Source organism: Nycticebus coucang, chromosome 4 (assembly GCF_027406575.1).
Source record: "Nycticebus coucang isolate mNycCou1 chromosome 4, mNycCou1.pri, whole genome shotgun sequence".
Classification (NCBI taxonomy): domain Eukaryota; kingdom Metazoa; phylum Chordata; class Mammalia; order Primates; family Lorisidae; genus Nycticebus; species Nycticebus coucang.
Genome location: NC_069783.1, coordinates 67,409,863 through 67,433,157, shown reverse-complemented (window position 1 = coordinate 67,433,157; position 23,295 = coordinate 67,409,863). Strand labels below are relative to the sequence as shown.

Here is a 23,295-nt window from a genome sequence, read left to right as displayed (position 1 = left end):
AGAATTACAAATATGGCTTCACTTACAAGTCCCATTTGCCAGAAGAAGTGACAACCAGAGTTAAACTTATTAGCACCAATAGGTTAGTGACTAATTGTAGGCCTTCCCTCCCCACTACCTGCGCTGAGAATGAAAGCCTTGGACTTCATAAATGAATAGAAGAAGGTAGGTGAGAAGAGACACAAGTGAGGTTGAGGGTGGGTCCGTTGACATGGAAGGAAGAAGGGCCCAGGTTGCTGAGAACCACTATCGCCCACTTTGCAAGGGTGGGCTCTGTATAAAGAAGGAAGGAGGGAGAAGCTTATGATGGAGGCCACAGTGCCATAGCAACAGAGCAGGGGAGGCAGCTATGGCAGTGGGGTGCTAGAAATCCAAATATAAGTTGATCTATAAGTCAGTTATAGCCCAGTTCCTAACGACAACATTTTTCAAAATGCTTATGTTGGTTCAGGACAATTAACTGTTACATTGTCAGGAGTTCTGTGAGCCAGTTGTTAGAAATGGCAGAATTTAAATTCTATAAACTTACAATGAAATAGTTTATATTAAAAAAGGTAATGATACTCAAAATTTATGACTTCATAATTATTTTCTGTATCTGATTGTTATTTCTGCTGTTGTGTCTATTTATATCTGCTATGTATGTGTGGTGGAAATTCTGTATCATGTTGCACTATTGCACATATTTTCTCAACTCTGGGTTCAGTGATAGGACATTCGTAGTTTACATCAATCACAATGGAAGTATTTGCACCACAGAAATTAACACATGTTGCACTTCAATCAACTCCCTACCAGAGAGCTGGTTGTCAAAAACCAATGGTAGGATGGGGGGAGGGGGTAAAGGGCCAAGGACTGACCCCACCACTGATGGTTTGTGGTTTGTTTTCGCATATCCTGTTGTCCTGCTTAAACAGATGTACAACCCCCACTTCGGTGGGGTTAGTCCCTGACCCAGCCACTGGCATATGACTGTCTAGATGTTTATTGGCACACCACTGGTAGACAACCACCTGGGTTACCTTTTCAGAAAACAAGGGGATGAGGTATTGGGACAATCGGCTTACCCTACTAAGCTAGGATTGTCTGAAACTGTGATTGGAGCAGAAACTTGAGGGCAATTTTCCGAGATTCTGTTTTAAATAACTTTCCTGACAAAGAGGATTTTGCACTGGGTTATATAAAGCTAGATCATGGACTTACAGAACATTATGCTATTAGAGCTAGCTAGGCTACATACGATCTTTCTGAGAACATGGAGGAAAAGAAATGCACAGATTGCCTTCTATAGAGCCACAAGATTCCCAAAAAGCACATACAGAAAAGTGTAGAACATATAGGATTACACAATTTTTTAAACTATTCTCTTCTGTTGGACACTAGGTCCAAGATTCCTCAACATAAATAGCAGTGCATATCTTTTATTTTATTTATTTATTTATTTATTTTTTGTAAAGGATCTTAGAACCAGAATCACTGGCATTGATGATTATTTGGCTCTTAGAAAATCTGACCAAATGGCTTTCTAGAAAGGTTGTACCAACCTACACACACTATTCTCAGTGTATGTGAAGGCTCTCTTCATCTGACTGCTCCAAGATTATTAGTATATTTATGCTTTTTGATTTCTTGAGGAATAGGATGTATGGATATTTTTAAATTTACAAAGCATTATATTTTAATTGTAAAAATATTACAAAATAAGCAAAAAAGAAGAAATTAAAAGTAGTATGTGTAACCCCAGTACACAAAGATGATCCTTTAACACACAGATTCATAATTTTTTTCAAGAATGGAATTAATATATACATCATCTTCTGTTGTAAACTGTTTTTCTTTAAGACAATAATATTTAAAAATCTTTGCATTTCAAAAAGTATTAATTTAGAACATCAATGTCTCAATTATATTCTATTGCATAGATATATAAAAGTACAGGTTGGGCATGGTGGCTCATGCCCGTAATCCCAGGACTCTGGGAGACCAAGGTGGATGGATTGTCTGAAGTCAGAAGTTCAAGACCAGCCTAAGCTAGAAGGAGACCCTGTCTCTAAAAAATAGCCAGGCATTGTGGTGGGCACCTGAAGTCCCAGCTACTCAGAAGGCAGAGACAAGAGGATCTCTTAAGCCCAAGAGTTCGAGGTTGCTGTGAGCTATGACACTATGGCACTCTACCAAGGGCAACAAAGTGAGACTCTGTCTCAAAATAAATAAATGAATAAATAAATATCAAAAAGTTTGTATTTTTAGAAAGGCATTATTGCCCTCTAGAAAGGTTGTATGGATTTTCATTTCCACCAGCTGTGCATAAGAATTCCTATTTCCAGGGGTGCCTTGGCTCAGTGGGTAGGGCACTGGCCCCATATACAGAGGGTGGCAGGTTCAAACCCAGCCCTGGCCAAACTGCAACAAAAAAATAGCCGGATGTTGTGGTGGGTGCTTGTGGTGGCAGGTGCCTATTGTCCCAGCTACTTGGGAGGCTGAGGGCAAGAGAATTGCCTGGGCCCAGGAGTTGGAGGTTGCTGTGAGCTGTGTGACACCAAGGCATTCTACCAAGGGTGATAAAGTGAGACTCTGCCTCTACAAAAAAAAAAAAAAAAAAAGAAAAGAAAAAGAATTCCTATTTCCTAGTCCTCATCCACCAACACTTCTGGAAAATGTTTGCCAATTTGATAAGAGTACGTTTTTAGCTTATATTGTATGCCTTTAATTATTACTGAGATTGAACTTTGTTTTATATGTTTAGTGGCCATTTCATTTCTTTGGTAAATTGCTCATTTGTATCATAGTCCTTTTTTCTATTAAGCTGTTTGAACATTTCTTAAGGATTTGAAATAATAACTTTAAATATTAAGAATATTTGTTTACTACAATATTTGAACATAGATAATTTTTTCCTGTTTATTATTTGCCTTCTAGGTTTATTTTTATTTTTTAAGGTATATTTTTATTTATAAAATTAAATTAGTCTTTCTTTTGTGCTATTATACTTAATCCCACTTTCCCAGATATTATGCAGATATCTGCATTTTTCTTCTAGTATTTTTATGAATTCACTTTTTACATTTAAGCATTTAATCCAAGTGGAATAATAAATGGTGTAAAATGTAATGTGAAAATGTTACCTTTACTCTTTCCCGAAAATTTAACTCATGTCTATAATTTACATTTTATTTCTAGATATTTGCAATGTCTAGAAATCTTATAACAAAGTTAAATGATGGTATAATAATGGTATTTTATTTTAAATAGTTTTTTAAATCTTAAATAATTGTGGCTGTATGAAAAATCTATAAAGCTATCCACTTAATTCTTATTTGTGATAATAATACATGAACATCAGCCCAAATTTCCAACAGTAGAAAATTAATTAAATAAATTATAGACCATCCATACAATATTTTGCCACCTTTAAGAATTTTATTATATAAATGCCTACATCCAGAAATCAGAAAGATCAACAATTGAATGAATCATCTCAAGGAACTAGAAAAGAGAAAGCAATCCAATCCCAAACCTAGTAGAAGAAAAGAAACAGCTGAACTTAGTTCAGAACTACATGAAATTGAAAACAAAGAACTATTCAGAAGAATAACAAGACAAAAAGTTGGTTCTTTGAAAAGATAAATAAAATTGATAAATCCTAGGCCAGATTAACTAGAAACAGAAAAGAAAGATCTCTAATAAGCTCAAATAGAAACAAAAAAGGGGAAATAACAACAGATAACACAGAGATATAAAAGATCTTCACTGAATACTACAAAAAACTCTATGCCCAGAAATTTGAAAACACAGAGGAAATGGACTAATTCCTAGAATCACACTATCTTCCTAGACTCAACCTCCCAAAATCAACCAGGAAGAAATAGATTTCTTGAACAAATCAATACCAAGCACCAAAATTTTAACAAGTATTAAAAAGCTTCCAACAAAAATAAGTCCTAAACCAGACAGTTTCACACCAGAATTCTACCAAATCTTCAAAGAAGAGCTTTCACCTATATTTCAGAACCTATTCCAAAACATTGAGAAGGATGTCCTTCCCAACTCCTTCTATGAATCAAATGTAACCCTGAGACTGAAACTACAAAGGACACAACAAGAAAGGAAAACTACAGACCAATTTCATTAATGAATATTAATGCCGAAATACTCCACAAAATCTTAGCAAACAGAATTCAGCTACACATCAAAAAATAATTCTTCCTGAACAGGTTGGCTGGTTCAACATATGCAAATCTGTAAACATAATTTACCACATAAACAGAAGTAAAACCTAAGACCCTATAATCCTCTCAATAGATGCCGAAAAAGCATTTGACAAAATTCAGCATCTTTTTTTATAAGAACACTTAAGACAATTGGAACAGTGGGTACATTTCTTTTCTTTTCTTTTTTTATTGAGACAGAGTCTCACTTTGTCACCCTCGGTAGAGTGATGTGGCATCATAGCTCACAGCAATCTCCAACTCCAGGGCTCAAGTGATTCTCTTGCCTCAGCCTCCCTAGAAGCTGGGACTATAGGTGCCTGCCACAATGCCTGGCTATTTTTTTGGTGGAGGGAGGTTAGCAGGCCTAGGCCAGATTCAAACCCACCACCCTTGGAGCATGTGGCCAGTGCCCTAACCACTGAGCTATGGGCGCTCAGCCAGAGGGTACATTTCTTAATCTTATGGAAGCCATATATGACAAACCCACAGCCAATATCATACTGAATGGAGAAAAACTTAAAGCATTTCCACTTAGAACTGGCACCAAAAAAGGATGTCCACTATCATCTTTACTACTTAACACAGTGCTGGAAGTCTTAACCAATGCAATTAGGCAAGACAAGGATATCCAGGGTATTCAAATTCTTTGTTGATGATACGATCTTATGCTTAGAAAATCCCAAGGACTCAACCATGAGACTCCTGGAAATTTTCAAGAAATACAGTAGCATCTCAGGGTATAAAGTCAATGTTCACAAATCAGTAACCTTCTTATATGCCAACAGCAAGCAAGCTGAAAATTAAACCAAAGACATAATACCTTTCACAGTGGCATCAAAGAAAATGAAATACTTAAGGAAGGATGTAAAGAATCTCTACAGAGAGAACTATGAGACACTGAGAAAAGAAATGGCAGAGGATGTTACAGATGGAAGAACATGCCATGCTCGTGGCTGCAAAGAATTGATACTGTTAAAATGTCTATACTACCCAAAGAAATCTATATATTTAATGCAATCTCCATTAAAATTCCAATGTCATACTTTAATGAATTTAAACCTACGTTTCATATGGGACCAGAAAAAAAATGGAATAGCCAACTTGATTCTTCGAAATAAGAACAAATCTGGAGGCATTGCATTACCAGACTTCAGGTTCAGGTTATACTACAAGCCTATAGTGATCAAAACATGACGGTACTGGCATTAAAACAGAAACACAGATCTATGGAACAGAATAGAGAACATAGAGACGAAATCAGCCTCATAATTGTCCTCTGATCTTTGATAAAGCAAACAAAAGCATTCAGAGAAAAGAATCCCTATTTAATAAATGGTGCTGGGAGAACTGCTTAGCCATTTGTAAAAGACTGAATCTAGAGTATCACTTCTCATCACTTAGGAAAAATTTTAACTCATGATAGATAAAAGATTTACATCTGAGACACGAGCAAGTATAAAAACTCTAGAGGACAGTGTGGGAAAAACTCTTAATGATATTAACCTTGGGAAAGAATTTATGAAGAAGATCCCAAAGGCAATTGGAGCAACAGTAAAAATAAATAAGTGGGACCCAATCAAATTGGACAGCTAAGAACACAACCAACAAAGCAAAGAAACTATTTTCAGAGTAGGGGAAGATATTTGCATGCTACAAATTTGACAAAGGGATAATAACCAGAATCTACAAAGAACTTGTGCAAATCAACAACAACAACAACAACAAAAAGAGCAAACAACTCCGTTAAAAACTGAGCTAGAAACATGAACAGAATCTTTTCTCTTGAAGACAGACAAATGGCCAATAAACACATGAAAAAATGCTTATCATCTCTAATTATCAGACAAATGCAACTCAAAACCACTTTGAGATATCACCTAATCACAGTTAGAACAGCCTACATCACAAGGTCCCAAGGCAACAGATGGGTGCTGTGAGAAGGGAACACTCATGCACCGTTGGTGGGACTGCAAACTAGTACAGCCTTTATGGAAAGAAGTATGGAGAGTCCTCAATGAATTACAAGTAGACCTTCAATTTGATCCTGCAATCCCGTTACTAAGTATCTACCCAAAAGAAGAAGCCATTTTACCATAAGGACACTTGCACTGAAATGTACATAGCATCCCACTTCACAATTCCAAACGCCCTTCAACATGTGAATGGATTAATAAATTGTGGTAGATGCATACCATGGGTACTATTCATCCCTTTAAACAGATGAATATTTTGTATCTTTTGTGACAACATGGAGAACACTCTCCTAAGTAAAGTATCACTGGAATGGAAAAACGAGCATGTATACACTAAGTACTAATTTGAAACTAGTAGATTAAAACTATGCGTTCATATGAGAGAAAAAACTCATTTAAATTAAAGAAGGGAAAGGGGGGAGAGGGTTCATCAAGTTCCTGCCCCACAGGAATGATGTACAGATATATGTCACACTTTCCGGCTGATAGACTCCAGTACACCTTGAACTTTACCTTAGAAATACACTGTAACCTGATTATACGTACCCTCGTATTAGTCTGAAATTAAAAAATAAAATAAAATAATGAAAAGAATTACATTATAGAATCATTTAATGCTAAGGAGCAAGATTCTTGACATATTGTTAGTTTTTAGTTAAACAATGTTAGTACACTAATTTTCACTTATAATAGATGAGTTTCTAAATGTATATGTATAGGGAAGGCTAGAAAAAGTGGGGATTTAGGTGGCGATTTCTTACTAAGGGAATTATGAATAACTTTTATTTTCTACTTTGTGCTTTTCTGCATCTTCCAAATTTCCTACCATGCGCATGTACAGCTTTGCAATCAATATTTACATATTAATACAGTAAAATACGCTTATTCCTTCTACTAAATTATCAATGTATTCCTAGAAGCTTTATTTTTATATCTGAAATAAGAATTAAATTTTACCAAATGCTTTTTTCAGTTATCTATTGAGGGGGTTAAGTGGTTTTTCTTACTTGACCTATTTGATCTGATATATTATATTAAGAGATATCCTAAAAAGAAGCTATCCTTGTAAATCCATAAGAAGTTTTACTTAATTATTCTGAGCTAATTTTTTTTTACATGTAAATACAAATATATAATTTAATCAAATACAAAGTTTAGTAACAGGTGGCTGAGATTCATGATTTAATGCTTTCTAGCCCTAGTGACATTTTCTCAGAGAGTCAAGGAACATTTGACTTCGAACAGCCTTGTGCACTTCCCAGCAAGAAAAAGACCATGAAAAAGGCATGATTCACCAGGCAGCACCTGTGGCTTAGTGAGTAGGGTGCCAGCCCCATATACTGAGGGTGGTGGGTTCGAACCTGGCCTGGGCCAAACTGCAACAACCCCCACCCCCCAAAAAGGCATGATTCCAAGGCCTCCTAATAAACAGGAGCCTCCCCTGAGCTTTCTCCCTTGCCTGCAGGTCTTATTTCCCCAGATCGGTGCTCCTCCAGGTTCCAAGGGCTGGGGTGGGGAAAGAGGAGTGACTCCTCCCTCGCCAAGTCTCTGAGTCCTGAGCTATTTTAATCTTGAGAAGGCTTTGAGTTTCTTCCTCTCAGAAGTACAGGGAAGAAGCAAGGACCTTCAAATATTTATTTCACCTTTTGACATTAATTTGTTTTTACAAAACGGTTTTTTAAACATGCTTCATATCATTTGATCCAGTGAAAAGTTTGGGCCAGGCAGTCTTGCTTCATTTTATAAAAGAAGAAAGAGTAGTCCAGAAAAATTAAATTATATGGATAGGCAGTGGCAAAGCCAGGAAAAGAACATGATCTTTGATTTCAGGTACTGCTCACCCTCTACACCCGATGGAAACAAACACCACCCAGCTACTCTTTCCATAGATTTGGGATGAGCAAAGAATTATTGTCATCTCCCTTACTCTGCAGATAGGAAGACTTGCTGCTTTGTCTTAATGCACCAATTACCACTGTCTTAGCCTGAAACTACTTGCCTCTGATAAGGACTGGGTTGTTCATAAAGAGAAGGAAGTCTGATTACCACCCATAAGACACTGGGCATGAACCCAGTGGTGGGATCTCTGTGGTCCCTTCCTGGCCTCTGCAGGGAAGATACTCAGATTGCTCAGAGACCTCCAGTGGAGGACCTGCTTAGTCAAGTCCTGCTGGTGTGTGACGGGTTCCCAAACCTTTTAGTCCCATCTACCCCTAATACCCACAAACTTCTTATCCTCACCTTTTTTGGAGTTTTGTTCTGGGTTCAGAACAAAAGTTTCCAAAGTCTGTCTTCCCTAATAAATTCCTTCTGGCCCAGCCCACCCTTTGTCTCCACAGACGTGACCTCTAGGGTAGGTGACCAGCTGTGCTGATTGCACCGAGACATCTGGTTTACACTGGGGTCTCAGGATAATTGTTATAGTGCTCTCTTTCACTCTCACACACCACAGAGGGCATGAAGAATCAGCAAGGTGGAGAGAAGACATCTGGGCCCAAGAATTAGAATCAAAGTCCATTTTCACAGCCTCATCCATCCCATTAGGAAATCCTGTTTGCTCTACTTTCAAAGCATATCTGGAAGCTGACTGTTTTCCTCCAGGCCACAACTCCCACTGAGATTCTAACCATCATAACCCTTACCTAGCTTGTCCCTGCATCCCCTCCCCCAGCTCCCAATCTATCTGTGAGCATAGTAGCCAGAGCCTTTGTTTTATTATATAAGCCAAAAATGTCCACTCTCTGCTTGGAACCCTGCAATGCCTTCCTGAGGGACTCAATATGTAAATGTTCAACTTCTTGCAAGGGCCAACAATGCCTCTGGCAATCTGGCCCCCAGCCCTTGAACCTGCCCTCACTTCTCTGATCCTCACTACCCACTTGCTCTGTCTCCCCCCACCCCGCCCCCTACCCAGTGACCTCCTTGCTAGTCGCCTCACAGGCCAGGCGGGCTCCCCTTCTGCCTTCAGGCTTGGCACTGGCTGTTCCCTCTGCCTCGGGATCTTGTCTAGGGACCCGCCTGGCTAATTTCCTCTCCTTTTAGTCTCTGCTCAGATGTCATTTTCTTCCTCACGTCATTTGAACCACCCTATCTAAAACTGCAACACCTCCCCAGATTCTTGGTCTTCCCTCAACCCATTCTATTTTTCTCTCATAGATATTTTTTTTCTAACAAATTACATACTTCCCTTATTTATTTTGCTTATTTTCTGTCTTTTCCTCCCCAATATTCTAAGCTCCACATGGCAGAGATTTTTACCTATTTTCCTCACTGATTGATTTCAAGTACCTAGAACAGTGTCTGGCATGTAGTAAATGCTCTATCAATATTTTTGAATAAACAAATCAGTGAACTGCCATATCAATTTTCCCACAGCTAGATCACCACCATCACCACTGTGCTGGGAGCCTTGAACTAGAGCTGCATGTAAGATACTCCCCAGTCTCCATTGTGAGCTTCCTGCAGGACTACTGTGTCACCTGTACAACTCCATTTATCTGTCTAGAAAATGGTGACAAGGCAAAAGTGACCTCTCTCAAATGGATGTGTCTAGTCCTACTGAGAAAGCCTGGGAGAGTCTAAGTGCAGTCTCAGTGGGCTCCACGCCTGCCCCCTCCGAGCCTGTAAAGGGATGGCCATGTCACTAATGGGGACAAACATCCAGGCTGGTACCTGTGGCTTCGTGTCCTCTTCATCCTTGTAGTAGTAGAGTCGCTGTGCCCTCAGCACAAAGTATCTCTGCTGCCAGTTTTTCACGATGGACCTCTGCTTCTTCAACCAGCCCATCTTGATGGGCCTCTCCAGAGGGTTGGGGGTGGACGACAGATGAGAGGCGGCCATCTGCTCGCCAGTCATCACGCTCCTTGACCGAGCTGTAGAGAGGAACAGACAGGCAGACTGACTGAGGGACATGGGGCAGCGAGCACAGAGTGGGTGGAGAGACGACAGGGGAACCCCTGGGGGTGGTACGAGAGGTGGCTGAGGCCACAGTCAGGTCCAGTTCAAGGGTACAGATCTGTATCAGAGACAACGCCCCAGGAGCCAGAGAGGCAGCCAGGGGTCAGCTCCTGATCAGGGCCAGACCAAGACCAGAAACGAGGTGGGAGCCAGGGGCCCCGTGCACACGCAGTCCAGCACCGCTGGCTGCCCTCTCATTCCGCAAAGTGAAAGGTTGGCTGGAGCCTTCTGAAGAGGAAGTGGCCGCAGCATCTGACACAAGGTGCTTCCTTTTTCCTGCGTGGGAGTCAGCATCTGACAAGAGAGGGGAGAAAATAATGCCTCGCTCTGAGGGTTCAGGGTGAGTCCCACGCAGCTGCAGAGGCCGCCGGAAGTGGCCTGGGCATTCTTCCACAGCGGCTGCTTCTGAGGAGGAGCTAGTTGTGTTAGCTCTGACCTCCCTGTCAAATAGAGTCTCCCAACAGATACTGCTGAAGCCCCTGGTCCCTGGCCACGCAGCCAGCCTGAAGGGAGTCCCCACCTCCTGTATTTTCCTGCTGAGTGTCCTGAGTGCCACTCTGTCCTTTGCCTGCTGACAGTGCTTACAGCACTCTGATTGGACAAGGACGTCACCCTTGCCGCACTCCCATGGCCATGGTTGTCATTGCCAACAGAATTCAGAAATGGGACTGGAAGCCAGACCCCTCAACCCACTGCACGTAGTGGCTTTTGTTTTCACACAGGACTTGTGCCCATCATCGGGTTGGGTCCAGGGCTGCACATCCATACCTTGCCTCCATGGCAACCCCACCCAGGACAACTGTCTCCTTTCCTTGCCCCCACAGTGCTTCATTGATTGTCCCATCCCCATTCCACACCTTCCTTCTGAGCCTCACCTTCCTTCTTTGCTAGCCAGTTCCACCGTGACCTTAAACCCAGGTTAGAGCTCCCTGTCGCCTAGGCCTTGTGCCGCCCTCCACCCTTGCTAATACCCAGCATCTGCATTCCTTTCCCTCCACCACATGTTGCAGGAGGAAGTCTCCATTTCCAATGCCTTCGTCCAACTTTTGTCAGTCCTAGTACCTTCAGGACATAGCTGAATCAAGCCATCAACTTCTCTCTGGCTGCCTCACCTAACCAGAGACTAGGTCTACCTTTCCTAGCACTTTAACCTTTGATAAATGAAACAATTTCCTGGAGCCTCAATTTCCTTGCTTGTTAAATTGGTATTAAAATGGACCCTGCTATATGGAATTGTGGAGATTAAACAAACTAACATGTACAAACTGCACGGTCCCTGGTCAAAGATAAGCAGATGTTACTCTTATTATTTTTATCAACGGATGAGTTTATTTCCTGTTACCAGGGGCTTATTTTTGAAAGCTTCCTCAATGTCTCCACTTCGAAATGTAATGGGCACAAATATACACTTAGAAGAAATAATACCAATAGACCTATTGATACCTTGATAGGTCTATAATGTGACCATGCTCACATTAATCCATCACTCATTGCAAAATAGCTAGAAAGGACTCTGCACTAACTGGGCTCCCTGACCCTTCCAAGGGGTCTGTGTTCTTTAACACACCTTCATACCTAAGGTCCAGCTTGTAGTTCTCCTTATCTCCCACCAGGGACCTGGAGAGGCCATACCATATTGTACGTCAGGTTGCAAGACATATTTAATTCAACCTCTCATTGGATGGACCCCATCATAAGAGTGTATATACTCAGAGGGAGTGAAAAGCATTTTGATATTTGATGACAATTTGGCTGCACACTTACAAAGTGCTTTAATCAGTGAGTACCAGCAGCCTAGTTAAGAACATCATCTTAGATCTTGCTCCATTTACCTGCTGCCTTCAAGGTCTCCCATATGTAACTCAAGGGATAGCCACTCTGGGGCTGATCACTTGGTCTAAGGCTAAGCCCGGGTAAATGATTTGGCGGGGGTCCTCAAACTATGGCCTGTGGGCCACATGCAGCAGTGTGATTGTATTTGTTCCTGTTTTGTTTTTTTACTTCAAAATAAGATATGTGCAGTGTGCATAGGAATTTGTTCATAGTTTTGTTTTTTTTTTTTAAACTACAGTCCGGCCCTCCAGCGGTCTGAGGGACAGTGAACTGACCCCCTGTTTAAAAAGTTTGAGAACCCCTGAAAAGGAACCACAGAAAGGTTTGGCAGAATGCAGTGGGGAAAGGGAATTTGAAGACTGTACACACCTGTGGGTCTCACTAGTTCAGTGACTACACCTTACAAGGACTCTTATCTATCCTAAAAAGAGGGCAGAGTAGGCAGAAAGGAAATGGGTGGTTTACACACTAACTTTTTGGGAAAATGGGAGAGTAAGGCATTCTGGCCAAGGCAGAGGCCTTGTCCCCACCTCTCTGTAGTCCATCACAGTGACTTTTGTGACCATCCACCAGAAGAAACATGAGACGTGACAGGGAGGGCCTCCTCCTGGAAGCTGCTCAGTGAGGAACCTTCCCTTGACTTTCGGGGTGGTGCCTCTAACTCATGAGGGGTGGAAATCAGTCAGGTGCCACATGGTGGCTATAAGGTCTCAGGCCTCTCGTGGCACCTCCAGAAGCCCACAGACACTGTTTGGACCACTGTGGAAGAGAGGAGAAACTGGGGGTCTCCCACAGCATTGAAGAATGGGATGGCGTTCACAGGAGCTAGAAGGAGAGGTGAAAGAGAATTAGCTCCGTGTGGCAAAACTCAACAACGGGTATTATTCTGTGCTTAGTTCTGTTAAATTTTCATGCTTCATTGTGGCAAAACCAAAAAACATCCCCTTAGAAACATCTGCTTCTCTGCAGAATGGCCTGGCCAAGGCAGGAGTAGCTGTGAAGATCCTATGCTCTCAGAGCTGGCCGAGAGGGGCTCTGGGGCCCTGTGGCTGGAGGGCAGCCAACTTGTCTGCCTACATTTGACCAAGGCTTTGACTGACCATACTTCATAATCCACAAATCATACCACTCACTGTCCCTCCAAACAGTGTTTCTGTCATGCCTGTTATCATCCCACCATAGCTGGTGTGACTGTAGCTACTGAGCTGTCCTTACAACTTGGGGAGTGGGGACAGCTCAGTACCCACCCCCAACATGCTGGAATTAGGCCCAAACATGGGGGTGGGGTGAAATATGGGGGCTCTGACAAGCCAGCGATTAGACAGGGGCACTTTCTGTTCCATGTGCCGAGCCCTCCAGGGTGCTCACCAGCCAGGCCTAGCATGAGATGATTCAAATATCAGAGAAGAAAGGCCCCGGGACCTTGAGTTTGACTTGGTTTTGACTAACTTTCCTTGTTAGCTTCTTTGAAATGCCTCTCTTTGTGGGTGTGACTTGTTCCAGATAAAGTAAACACAGAGATCTGTTACTATTAATGGAGCTATTTCTCATAATGAAAATAAGCGTGATAAGATTTGCTGTGAGCCAGGCATTGTACACTGAATGCATGTTCCCAGCCCTTTGGGAAGGAGGTCTGAAGTAGGCTGTGGGTCGGAGAGGGGGCTGCAGGAGGACCAGGGAGGCAAGGCGGGAAGGCAGTTGCTCGGTGTTTACAGAATGCTCTGGGTGAGTGGGAAATGAGGCTCTCGGTGAGGTCAGAAACCCACACTCACTCTGGAAGACAAAGAACAAGTTCCTAGCACTGCACTGTCAGTACAGAAGCCCCTAGCTGAGTGGCTGTGTACGTTTAAATAAATTAAGTTAAAATTCAGTTCCTCAGTCATATCAGCTACATTTCAAGTGCTCAGTGTTCCCATGTGGCTTGTGGCTACAGTACTGGACAGCACAGATAGAGGTCTGCACTTCCTGGAACCTACTCTGTCATTACAGAGCATGGGATGAAATGAACCACAACGGTGGGGCAGTATTTCATCCAACAGTGAAATCAAACGGGATGGCCCAGAGAAGAAGAGATTGTAGGTGCAGAGTGAAGCATTCAACCTTGATCTGGGAGGTAATAGGGAGCCATTTCATGTTCTTGAGCAAGGGAGGGCTATGATGAAATACAGGTAAGTTATGTAGTTGAACTGTTTATGCTGAATTTTAGTCTGCCGTTGAGGGAGGGTGCGAGAAGGGAATGAAGAGAAATGGAAGAAGAGCCACATTGCCAGGGCTGTGGTTTCTGCAGTAGAAGTTAGCTAGTTTGGGGCCCTATGCTGGAATAAGAGAAAATTAAAGAAGGAAGTACAAACAGAGAAGTCAGCTGAGAAACATTATCACTTCCTTTCTTCATCTTCCCATCTTCTGACCCCAACCCACAAAATAATCACAAAATCTCCTAAGGTTGACACTCGGTCCTATCTGCCCTCAGTTCTGCCTCAGTCTAGATTCTACTATATTTTAGACGGCTGTTCATGTGCAGGTGAGAAGTTTTTTCCAAGATGGGGAACTATTTCAGCTGTTTCTCCATATGTTGACATGAGGACTGCATGAGTTTGGGAACCACACGTGAATGGATTGACAAAGGGAGTTGAACTTACATGGCTTCTCCCAGCCCCTTCCCCTGAGCTGCAGACCCAGGCAGCCAGCTGCTCGATGTGCCCCCACGGGAATCTTGAGCTCACCATGTTGCTAAGTACACTTAACACCTCTCCATTCACACTTTCACCCCATTCTCCTGCTTTGTGCTGATCTGCTTCACCACCACCAGGCTCTCGGAGGTGCTGTGAGTGACATTCTCCCAGACAACCCACCAAAATAGAAAGTAGCCCATTCCTGCAGTCAGCACAGATGACATTGCTTATGACACAAATATGATCATGTGACTCTCCTGCTTAAGAGCCTCCCACAGCCCTCAGTACCCCTCTCCTAAGATATGAAGGCTAAACGCCCGACTATGGAGTGCGAGTCCTCTGTGGCCTTGCCTACGTCACTTCCTGCTTTTCCTCCATACCCACCCTGTACCTTAACCATGGCAATGTGCTATTCCCTCTGCAGGAATATTCTCTCCGCCCAGCCCACACTTATCCACATCCAATTCAACCTGCTAGAAAACTCTCATTCATCCTTCAAGACTCACTTCAGAGAAGCCTTTGCAGCCCAGCCAGACTCAGTCGCTCCCTGGCCCTGCCCCCCATTGGGGACGCATGCCCACTGTAGCCCTCATCACCTTGCTTTGCCCTGTTTTATACCCTGTCTTCCCTCTCCACTTGCACTCTAAGAAGACGGGGATGCCGCCTTGGGGTTTGGCCTCGCTCATCCTTGTATCCCAGCACCTCCCCCAGCGCCTGATGGAGAAGGCGGGATAGAGGTGCAGAAGGGCATGGATGCTGACACGTGCAGCCTCTGGGCAGCCATGTCTGTCCCTGAGGGCCAGCTTCCTCCTCTGTGAAATGGTGATAATTTGTGTACCCTGTGGGGTGATTAATCTGAAAGGATTAGTAGGACAGGTGGACAGGTCCCAGCCGGTGTCTGCCTCTTGAAACATGGGTATTAAATGGAAGGTATTATTACTAGTATTGTTATAAAAGTATGGCTGGATTATATGTTAATGAGAGAAAAGAAAGAAGATATTAAGCAGGACAGGGATGAAAGGAGGGAGAAAGGTGGAACAAAGGAAGACTGGCTGGACAGTGCACAGTACCCTAGGGTGGTGCAAATGGAAAAGGAAAGAGTACACGAGGCAGACGGGCAGGCTGAGGAGGAGAAGGCTCCACAGACCGTCCTGGGGGTTGGGTTTGAGTGGCTGAGGTACAGCGGCCTCACCTGCCCATTCACACAGCTCTCACCGAGCACCGGGCATGCTCCAGGCACCACGCCAGGCCCCGGGCGTGTGAGGTCAGGCAGATGCAGCCTGGAGAGACTGGGGACACCCCTCAGGGAAGCAGGCAAAGAAATCGGAGAACAAGGCCCCTGAGTCCAGGTCTGGTTGTGATGAAGTGTGAGGGTGGACTGAGCGCCTTAGGCTTCCCCAGAGTTCTGGTTTTGACAGATCAAACTTATGGATTAAGAGATAGGGGGCGTGGTGCCCGTAGCTCAGTGGTTAGGCTCTGGCCACATACACCGGGGCTGGTGGGTTCGAACTCGGCCTAGGCCTGCTAAACAACAATAACAACAACAACAAACAGCCAGGCTTTGTGGCGAGCGCCTGTAGTCCCAGCTATTTGGGAGGCAAGGCTATCGCTTAAGCCCGAGAACTTGAGGTTGCTGTGAGCTGTGATGCCACAGCACTCTACCAAGGGCAACAAAGTCACACTCTGTCTCAATAAAAAAAAAAAAAGAAAGAGAGAGGGGTGGGGGAGAGGTTCAAGGGAAATCCAGGCGATTTGAGTGACATGAAAATCTTGGATCAGGAAAGCAACATCATAGATGTTCAGAAACTAAAGAAAAGGAAACTAGCATTGAGGGAAGACTATAGCTTGAGGCTATGGAGATAAACGTAGATGCAAGACAGAAAAGCGTGCTATTTATATCTATTGAGTGAACAAAATAAACATTTTAGACAGAAATGTGAGCCCACCATCCAGGCCTTTTATCTTTGGAGCAAATACTGACCAATTCACCTGCTTGTAGGATTTCTAGAGATGTTCACTGTGCCCATTCCCTGATCTAGTAATAATGAATATTGACATTTGCTTATAGACGACTTACCATGTGCCAGGCACAGTGGAAGCACATTGCCCAGCTAGTGTCATTTAATGGTCATGCTCTTTATGGTACATTCATAATGTCACCCCATTTTTCAGACAAGGAACTGAAGCTCATGGAGGTGAAATGATTTGCTCCAGGTAATGGCTGGAAATCTTATTTCAAAGTCCAAAATCCACACAGTCCAGAAAGGAACATGTGTTCTAGTACTACAGAGAGGCATCTGCACTGGGAACTAAATTGCTGTGCAGTAAGTCACAAGGTTACAGAGCGCAGAGTGAAGGGGACAGGAGAGATGGTGCTACCCTTCCTCTGGGCAGAGGACAAAGCCACAGCTCCTAATCTATCTCACAAAGCACCTGCCTCAGCCCCACACCTCTTGCCTCAATATTGCGCATAAGCAACTTTTGGCTATTATTTCCGCCCAATGTGTGCTCTGCGAGGCTCAGCACTCCTTGAGAAAACAGTGACAGAGAAATGGTACTGAAACCTCAAGCTCACCACCCAAGCTGTGCTGACACCCCCAACAGGAAAATGGCCATATTAGGTCATTCTGTCATGTCTTATCAGCTCACTATCCAAGCTCATGTGAAGAGACGTAAGGGTTCTGGCCAAAGCCCAGAATGGCTGAGGCGCCGGAAGAAGGGAGACTGAGAACCCAGGCTCAGGCCACACCATGGCAGAGAAGGGAGTCACTGGGGAGCCCTCTAGAACACAGGCCCCTCACCCCTGCCTCCTGAAGATGATGAACATAGATCCGTGCACCCTCGCCCCACCGTTCCCATGTACGTGCATGTAACGCCCCCTCCACACACACACACATACACACACACACGCACACCCATCAGACTGTGGGATGACAGCTTCGGTATTCATCCAGAAGAAAATTAGAACATTTGACTTCAGAACCTCCAGGCTCACTTTCTTAATCCCTCTTCTGTCTCTAAAGTAAACTGCCCTCCATTTAAAAGCCCCCATCACACAGGGGGTGAGGAGAACTTTTATAACTTTTCTCTTGTAAAAACTGGCATTGAGACTTTAGGATAAAGACTCTCCTGGATTTTTATTGCTGTTGTTATTCTAAGTTTCATTTTGAAGTTTGGTATGAAAAACTTTGCCCCTTCGAAAGTTGAGACAGATGACAGCAAAAGAGCTTTCTCTATACCCTGAAATTAAACAACGTCACCTTCCCAGGACACTCACCCTTGGGACAAATTTATATCACCTGATTCATATTCTCAAATGCCTGCCTCAAGACCCAGGAGCTGAGAGGGTTTCATTTTCCATGTTCTATAGCTTCATTGCTGGGCAGGTGAGTATTTCAATATAACAGAGTAAATTCTGCTTTGGAAAGTGGCTTACCACAGATAGCTATGTCTTCTGCAGGAGGAGGCAAAGATGCTGTCTCAGTAGCAGTAGAAACAAAGAGAGAAATCGAGAGAGAGAGAGAGCACGCTCTGAAAACCTGAGCTAGCAACAAGTCTTGCAAGCTTTTTGTACTTCATCTAGAGAATTCACTTGGGCAAGGCACGGTGCCTCTTCAGGGCCACCACTCTGGTGTTCATGTTTTCACGTTTCTTAGGAATTTAGAGTGCAGTTGCCTCTTGTAGGTCCGTATGTGTCTCCATCAGCTGCAACACTTTACCAGGCCTTCTCGGCCCATCTTTGCAAAACAGGAAGCCACGTGCAATAACGAGAAGCTTGCAGAATTGTGAATGCTTCCTACTAAATGCTGCGCTGGAGCTGCCTCTCCCTCAGCACAAGGTGAAGTGGAGATTTGGCAATCAGGTGGTGAACTTGCACGGGGTGGATGATGCAGCCAGTAACTGCCTATGGAAGTTACCCAGTTTTCGAGTCATGAATGTAAGGAAGAACAGTTCTCATAGGGTAGGACAGGTGGATAACTAGCACAGTGAGCTCTGCCCGGCACACTCGTGGTGTGTTAAATTAAGAAGAGTACTAGAAGTATTGATGCTTCCATTGTCAAAGCTTGTTATTTGTTTTAGGTAAGAGGTTGTGCTTCCTGGTTCACAATTACACATGTGCATGAGGACGCCTGAAGCGTTGGTATCGAATAAGCACAAATGGACTCTCTTCTTCATGGCAAGAATCCTGCAGGGCAACACTCGAGGACTGGCAAGATTACCAAGTGCCAGGCCTTGAGGAGGCTACACACTATTGCCCATCTCAACAGATGGCACTCCTGTCTGTTCCTGGGGCCTACACTGGTCTTTGGGAATAGTGATGTCAGCCTTTATCTCTACTGAGAGTGTGAACAATGACTAAAGCTAGCTGTGAGGTGGGCCCAGGATCCAGGTCACACTGTGTTTCTCTTATTCTACAACCCGATTAAAAAGAAATCCATTATTGCTATAGGACAGATGATGCCAATAAATTATTGATTTATTCTGTTAGGTATGATCAGGGCAATGTGGTTAGAAGATAAAATTTTTATATTTTAAAAAATGCACACTTAAACATGAAGAAAAACATATGTAATGTCTGGGATTTGTTTTTAAAATATCTCCCCAATGAAAAGGAGCAAGGGGAGAAAGAAAGAGATAAAGCAAATGTGACAAAATCTTGATGAATGTTGCATTTCATTGATGAGTCTGCGTGGGGGTTCATTATACTTTCTACCTTGATGTTTGAAACGTTTGTATAATAACAACTTGTTTTCAGTTTCTGTTAGGCTTAAGGAAAGAAATTGTATTAGGCTTTTTTCCCCTGCACATCAGCTATTGCCCTGAACTTCAACTTGCCTGTTTTCCCAGGGCTGCATTTCCAGACCTGTTAGTCACTCCGCAGAATGACACTGCACAGATGTTACACCACACATGTAGGCTTACCCTGCTAGACGACCTGCCCCACAGCCCTCCCCCACTCCACCCCACACTGTCGTTTTATCAGTTAATGAGTGGAAAGAAGCAAGGGCCTCCTGATGCTTCCAGTATGGACAGTATTTCCTGTAAAGTCAAATTTCACTCCATATGTCAGGAACCTGAGGGAGCCTGAGGATGGAATGACTGCCTGGAATTCTAGGTGGTCTGACCTCAAGGCAACAGCTCCCATTTCCAAATTTCCACTGACATGCCCAAGGGACTAGCTCAGTAATAATAAGGGGAAATCTAAAAGTAAAGTAAAAATCAAGAAGGATACTATGTGCATGTCACTGTGGGGGAGGGTGATTTCTTTAAGATGCAGGCTAGGCAAAGCTAACTGGAAAGAGCTGAACAACCCACAGCTCAGGGATGTGGGAAACAGGCTGCTCCAGAGGGGTGGACAGAGTGCCAAGAAGAGCCTGGAATTCCTGGAGAGGAGACACAGAGCTGGCAGCAGGGACCTGATGGAAACCCAAGGTGCACAAAACAGAGGCTGTTCTGTTCAGAGGGTCCAGGTGATTCCCAGTTTGCCCTGGGTGCCCAATGTCAGGCTAGACAAAAAGTGGCAGCCCCGTCTTACTGTCTCCTAATCTGGGTCACAGAACAGAGAATGATTTTTCCAACATGGAAGTACCACAGGGAGAAAGACGAGAAGAAAAAGAAACTCTCCACGGGCTGAGGGGGAGCTACCCTCCCTTAACTGGACGCTTCTTTAAAAGTTACCTGTAAGCTTACCCCACCACCCAGCAGTTCCACTACTGGGAATCTACTCAGGAAAAGGGAAAGCACGTGTATGTGAATGTTCCCAGCAACATTGTTCATGAAGGTCAAAACTGGACACAAGCTAGAAACAGGTAACTGGCTAAATAAAATGTGGGATAAGCAAGCAAAGCAATGCCACTCAGCAACAAAAAAGAACAAAGAATTACTGCACGCTACATAATGAACCTCAAAAATATCACGCCGAGTGAAGGAGGTGAATGTAAAAAACAACATATTATATAATCCCTTACATAAGAAATACCTAGAAAAGGCAGCTCTGTAGATACACAAAGAAGATCGATGGTTTCCTGGACTGAGGTGGGGGATTGATTGTAAACGGGCTGGAGAGGACTTTCTGGCTTGATGAAAGTTTTCTAACACTAGGTTGTGGTGATTGTTACACAACTCTTTAAATTTACTAAGAATCTGAATTGTGCATTTACAATAAGGAAATTTTAGGGTATATAAATTATACTCAAACAAAGCTCTAAAAAGAAAGATCATGAATGAAATAAATATATATAGAGTTGCCATACACAGCAAAGTATTCTCTGCATTAAACAAGGAATAACTTTCAACACATTTTATGAAGCTAAATATACCATAACCTCCCTGAGGTTCGAGATTTTTGCCCGTTTTGTTGCTCATCTGTCCCAAGTATCTAGTATATTCCAGGAATGCAGGGGTAACTCAATATTAGGAATACTAATAAATAGTTTATCATATCAATAAATAAAAAAGCCATATGTTTTTAAAAGATCGTGACCTTTCATTGGATAAACTCAATATTAAGTGTTAGGACTGTTAATTATCAAGAACTACAGCCTTAGGTGTTAGTAGAATATGTATTTCAAATCAAAAACAGGAAGGAATTGAAAGAATGTACTATGTTGACAAAAATTCAACTACTAAAACTTGGAAGAATGATAAGTTCTTAGGACTCAGACAAGTGTTCGCTTGGTGTGTTAGCTGTTAGGAAGCATGATAAAGACAGGTGAGACTGCAAAGCAAATGACACAGCAGAAACTTCCTGACACTTTTACTGTGACTTATAATTGAAGGCTGTGGAGCATATAAACATTTCCACTATTGTGACATTCTGCAATTCTCTTAAACATTTTTTAGCGTTGAACAGAAGAAATCATTCTAAAAGTCATGAAAGATAAAAAAAAAAAAACCAATGTCAATGCCATGCTTAGAGCTACTGACTTGTGAAAATTACTGAGGATTTACTATTGCATAAAATTATGTCACTTGTCAGCATTTCTATCAATTTCAAGCTATGCTTCATAGTTCTTGAGTGAAGCTTTGCAGAAAATAGAATTTTCCCTGTGATTCTGCCACTGACATCTGGCAGCTCTATTTCCTCTTCTAATCTGTCGAACATTATCAGTTGTCTGAAAAATGCTTTAAGGGGTTTCCCTTTTATTGTCCAAGGTCCTTGCAAAAATGTCAGGACTTATTTTGAATGCATCTGGGAGCGACCCTAGTGCCTGTCTGGCCGTGGCTTTCTTAGTGTTCATGCACCAGCCTTTGCCCTGATACATGTCTCTGTGGCTGGACACTCCTTCATAGTTTTTATAGAAGATTATGAAACATCATTTTTTTAAAATTATTTTTAAATTTTATTTTTTAAAGGCAAGATCCTGCTCTTTAAAGAGATCTTGCTCTGTCATCCAGGGTGGAGGGCAATGGCACCATTATAGCTCACTGCATCCTCAAACAACTTGGCTCAAGTGATCCTCCTGCCTCAGCCTCCCGAGTAGCTGAGACTACAGGCACATGCCACTGTGTCTGGCTATATACATATTATTAATATTTTGTAGAACCGAGGTCTCTCTATATTGCCTAGACTGGCCTCAAACTCATGGCCTCAAGGAATCCTTTTGCCTTGGCCTCCCAAAGTGTTGAGATTACAGGTATGAGCCTCTGCATCTGGATTCTTTCTTTTTTCTTTATCTGTGTGCTTTTAGCCAACTGTCGTGGAAAGCTTTGAAGAAGTGGTGCAGAGGCTGCAGCAGCAGCAGCAGCAGCAACCATGGACAACATGGGGAGGCAGAAGATGAAGCAGAGCAGGTGACTCAGCAGGCTGCCACCAGAACACCCAGGATGCGCTCCCAACCCTGGCTCCCTCTGGATCGGCACACCCAATAGATGTCTTAATAGACATCTTTTTATGGTGAAAAATAACTTGTAATGCTTGATTTTTTTCCAATTTTTTTGTGTATATACTGTAAAAGTCACTACCTTAATCATTTTTAAGTGTACAGTTTAGCAGCATTAAGTACGTTCATTTTGCTGTGCAGCCATTGCCACCATCCAGTTTTAGAACTCTATAGTTTTGAAGAACTGAAACTCTGCACCCATTAAATAGTAACTCCCCAATCCTTCTTCGTCCGTCCCCTGGTAATCGCCATTCTACTTTCTGTCTCTATGAATTTCTTTAGTTTAGGCACGTCAGATGAGTGGAATGATACAGTATTTCTGACCACTTCACTTGGCATAATGTCCTCACGGTTCACACGTGTTTCATTCCCTTTTAAGGCTGAAGAATATTCCATTGAACACATAGACCACATTTTGTTTGTCCAGTCATTTGTTAACGGACACTTGAGTCACTGCCATGCTTCAGCTGTTATGAATAATGCTGCTACAACATGGCGTACAAATATTTCTCCAAGACTCTGCTTTCGATTCTTTGAGTATATATTTAGAAGTGGATTTGCTGGATCATACAGTAATTCTATTTTTGATTTTTTGAGGAACTGCCATACTGTTTTCCACAGCAGCTGTACCATTCTAAATTCCCACAGTGTACAAAGGTTTCATTACCTCCACATTCTTGACAAAACTTGTTATTTTCTCTTTTTTGGTAGCAGTAATAATAATGGGTGTGAGGTTGTACTTTTATAGTCTTTTTTTTTTTTTGAG

The 23,295-nt window shown here is 42.8% G+C and overlaps 1 protein-coding gene across 4 annotated transcripts in view; it reads right to left on the bottom strand.

Annotated features, from left to right (window-relative positions):
* ARHGAP25 (Rho GTPase activating protein 25) overlaps positions 1-23,295 on the bottom strand; it is a 107,144-nt gene that overhangs the window by 55,408 nt on the left and 28,441 nt on the right. For 2 of the 4 annotated variants that reach the window (XM_053588887.1, XM_053588888.1), the window contains exon 2: positions 9,857-10,056. In XM_053588887.1, coding sequence (XP_053444862.1) covers positions 9,857-10,056 — 200 coding nt within the window. Of the gene's footprint in view, positions 1-9,856; positions 10,436-23,295 lie in introns of all 4 variants that reach the window. The other 2 variants (XM_053588889.1, XM_053588890.1) reach the window with 1 other exon arrangement.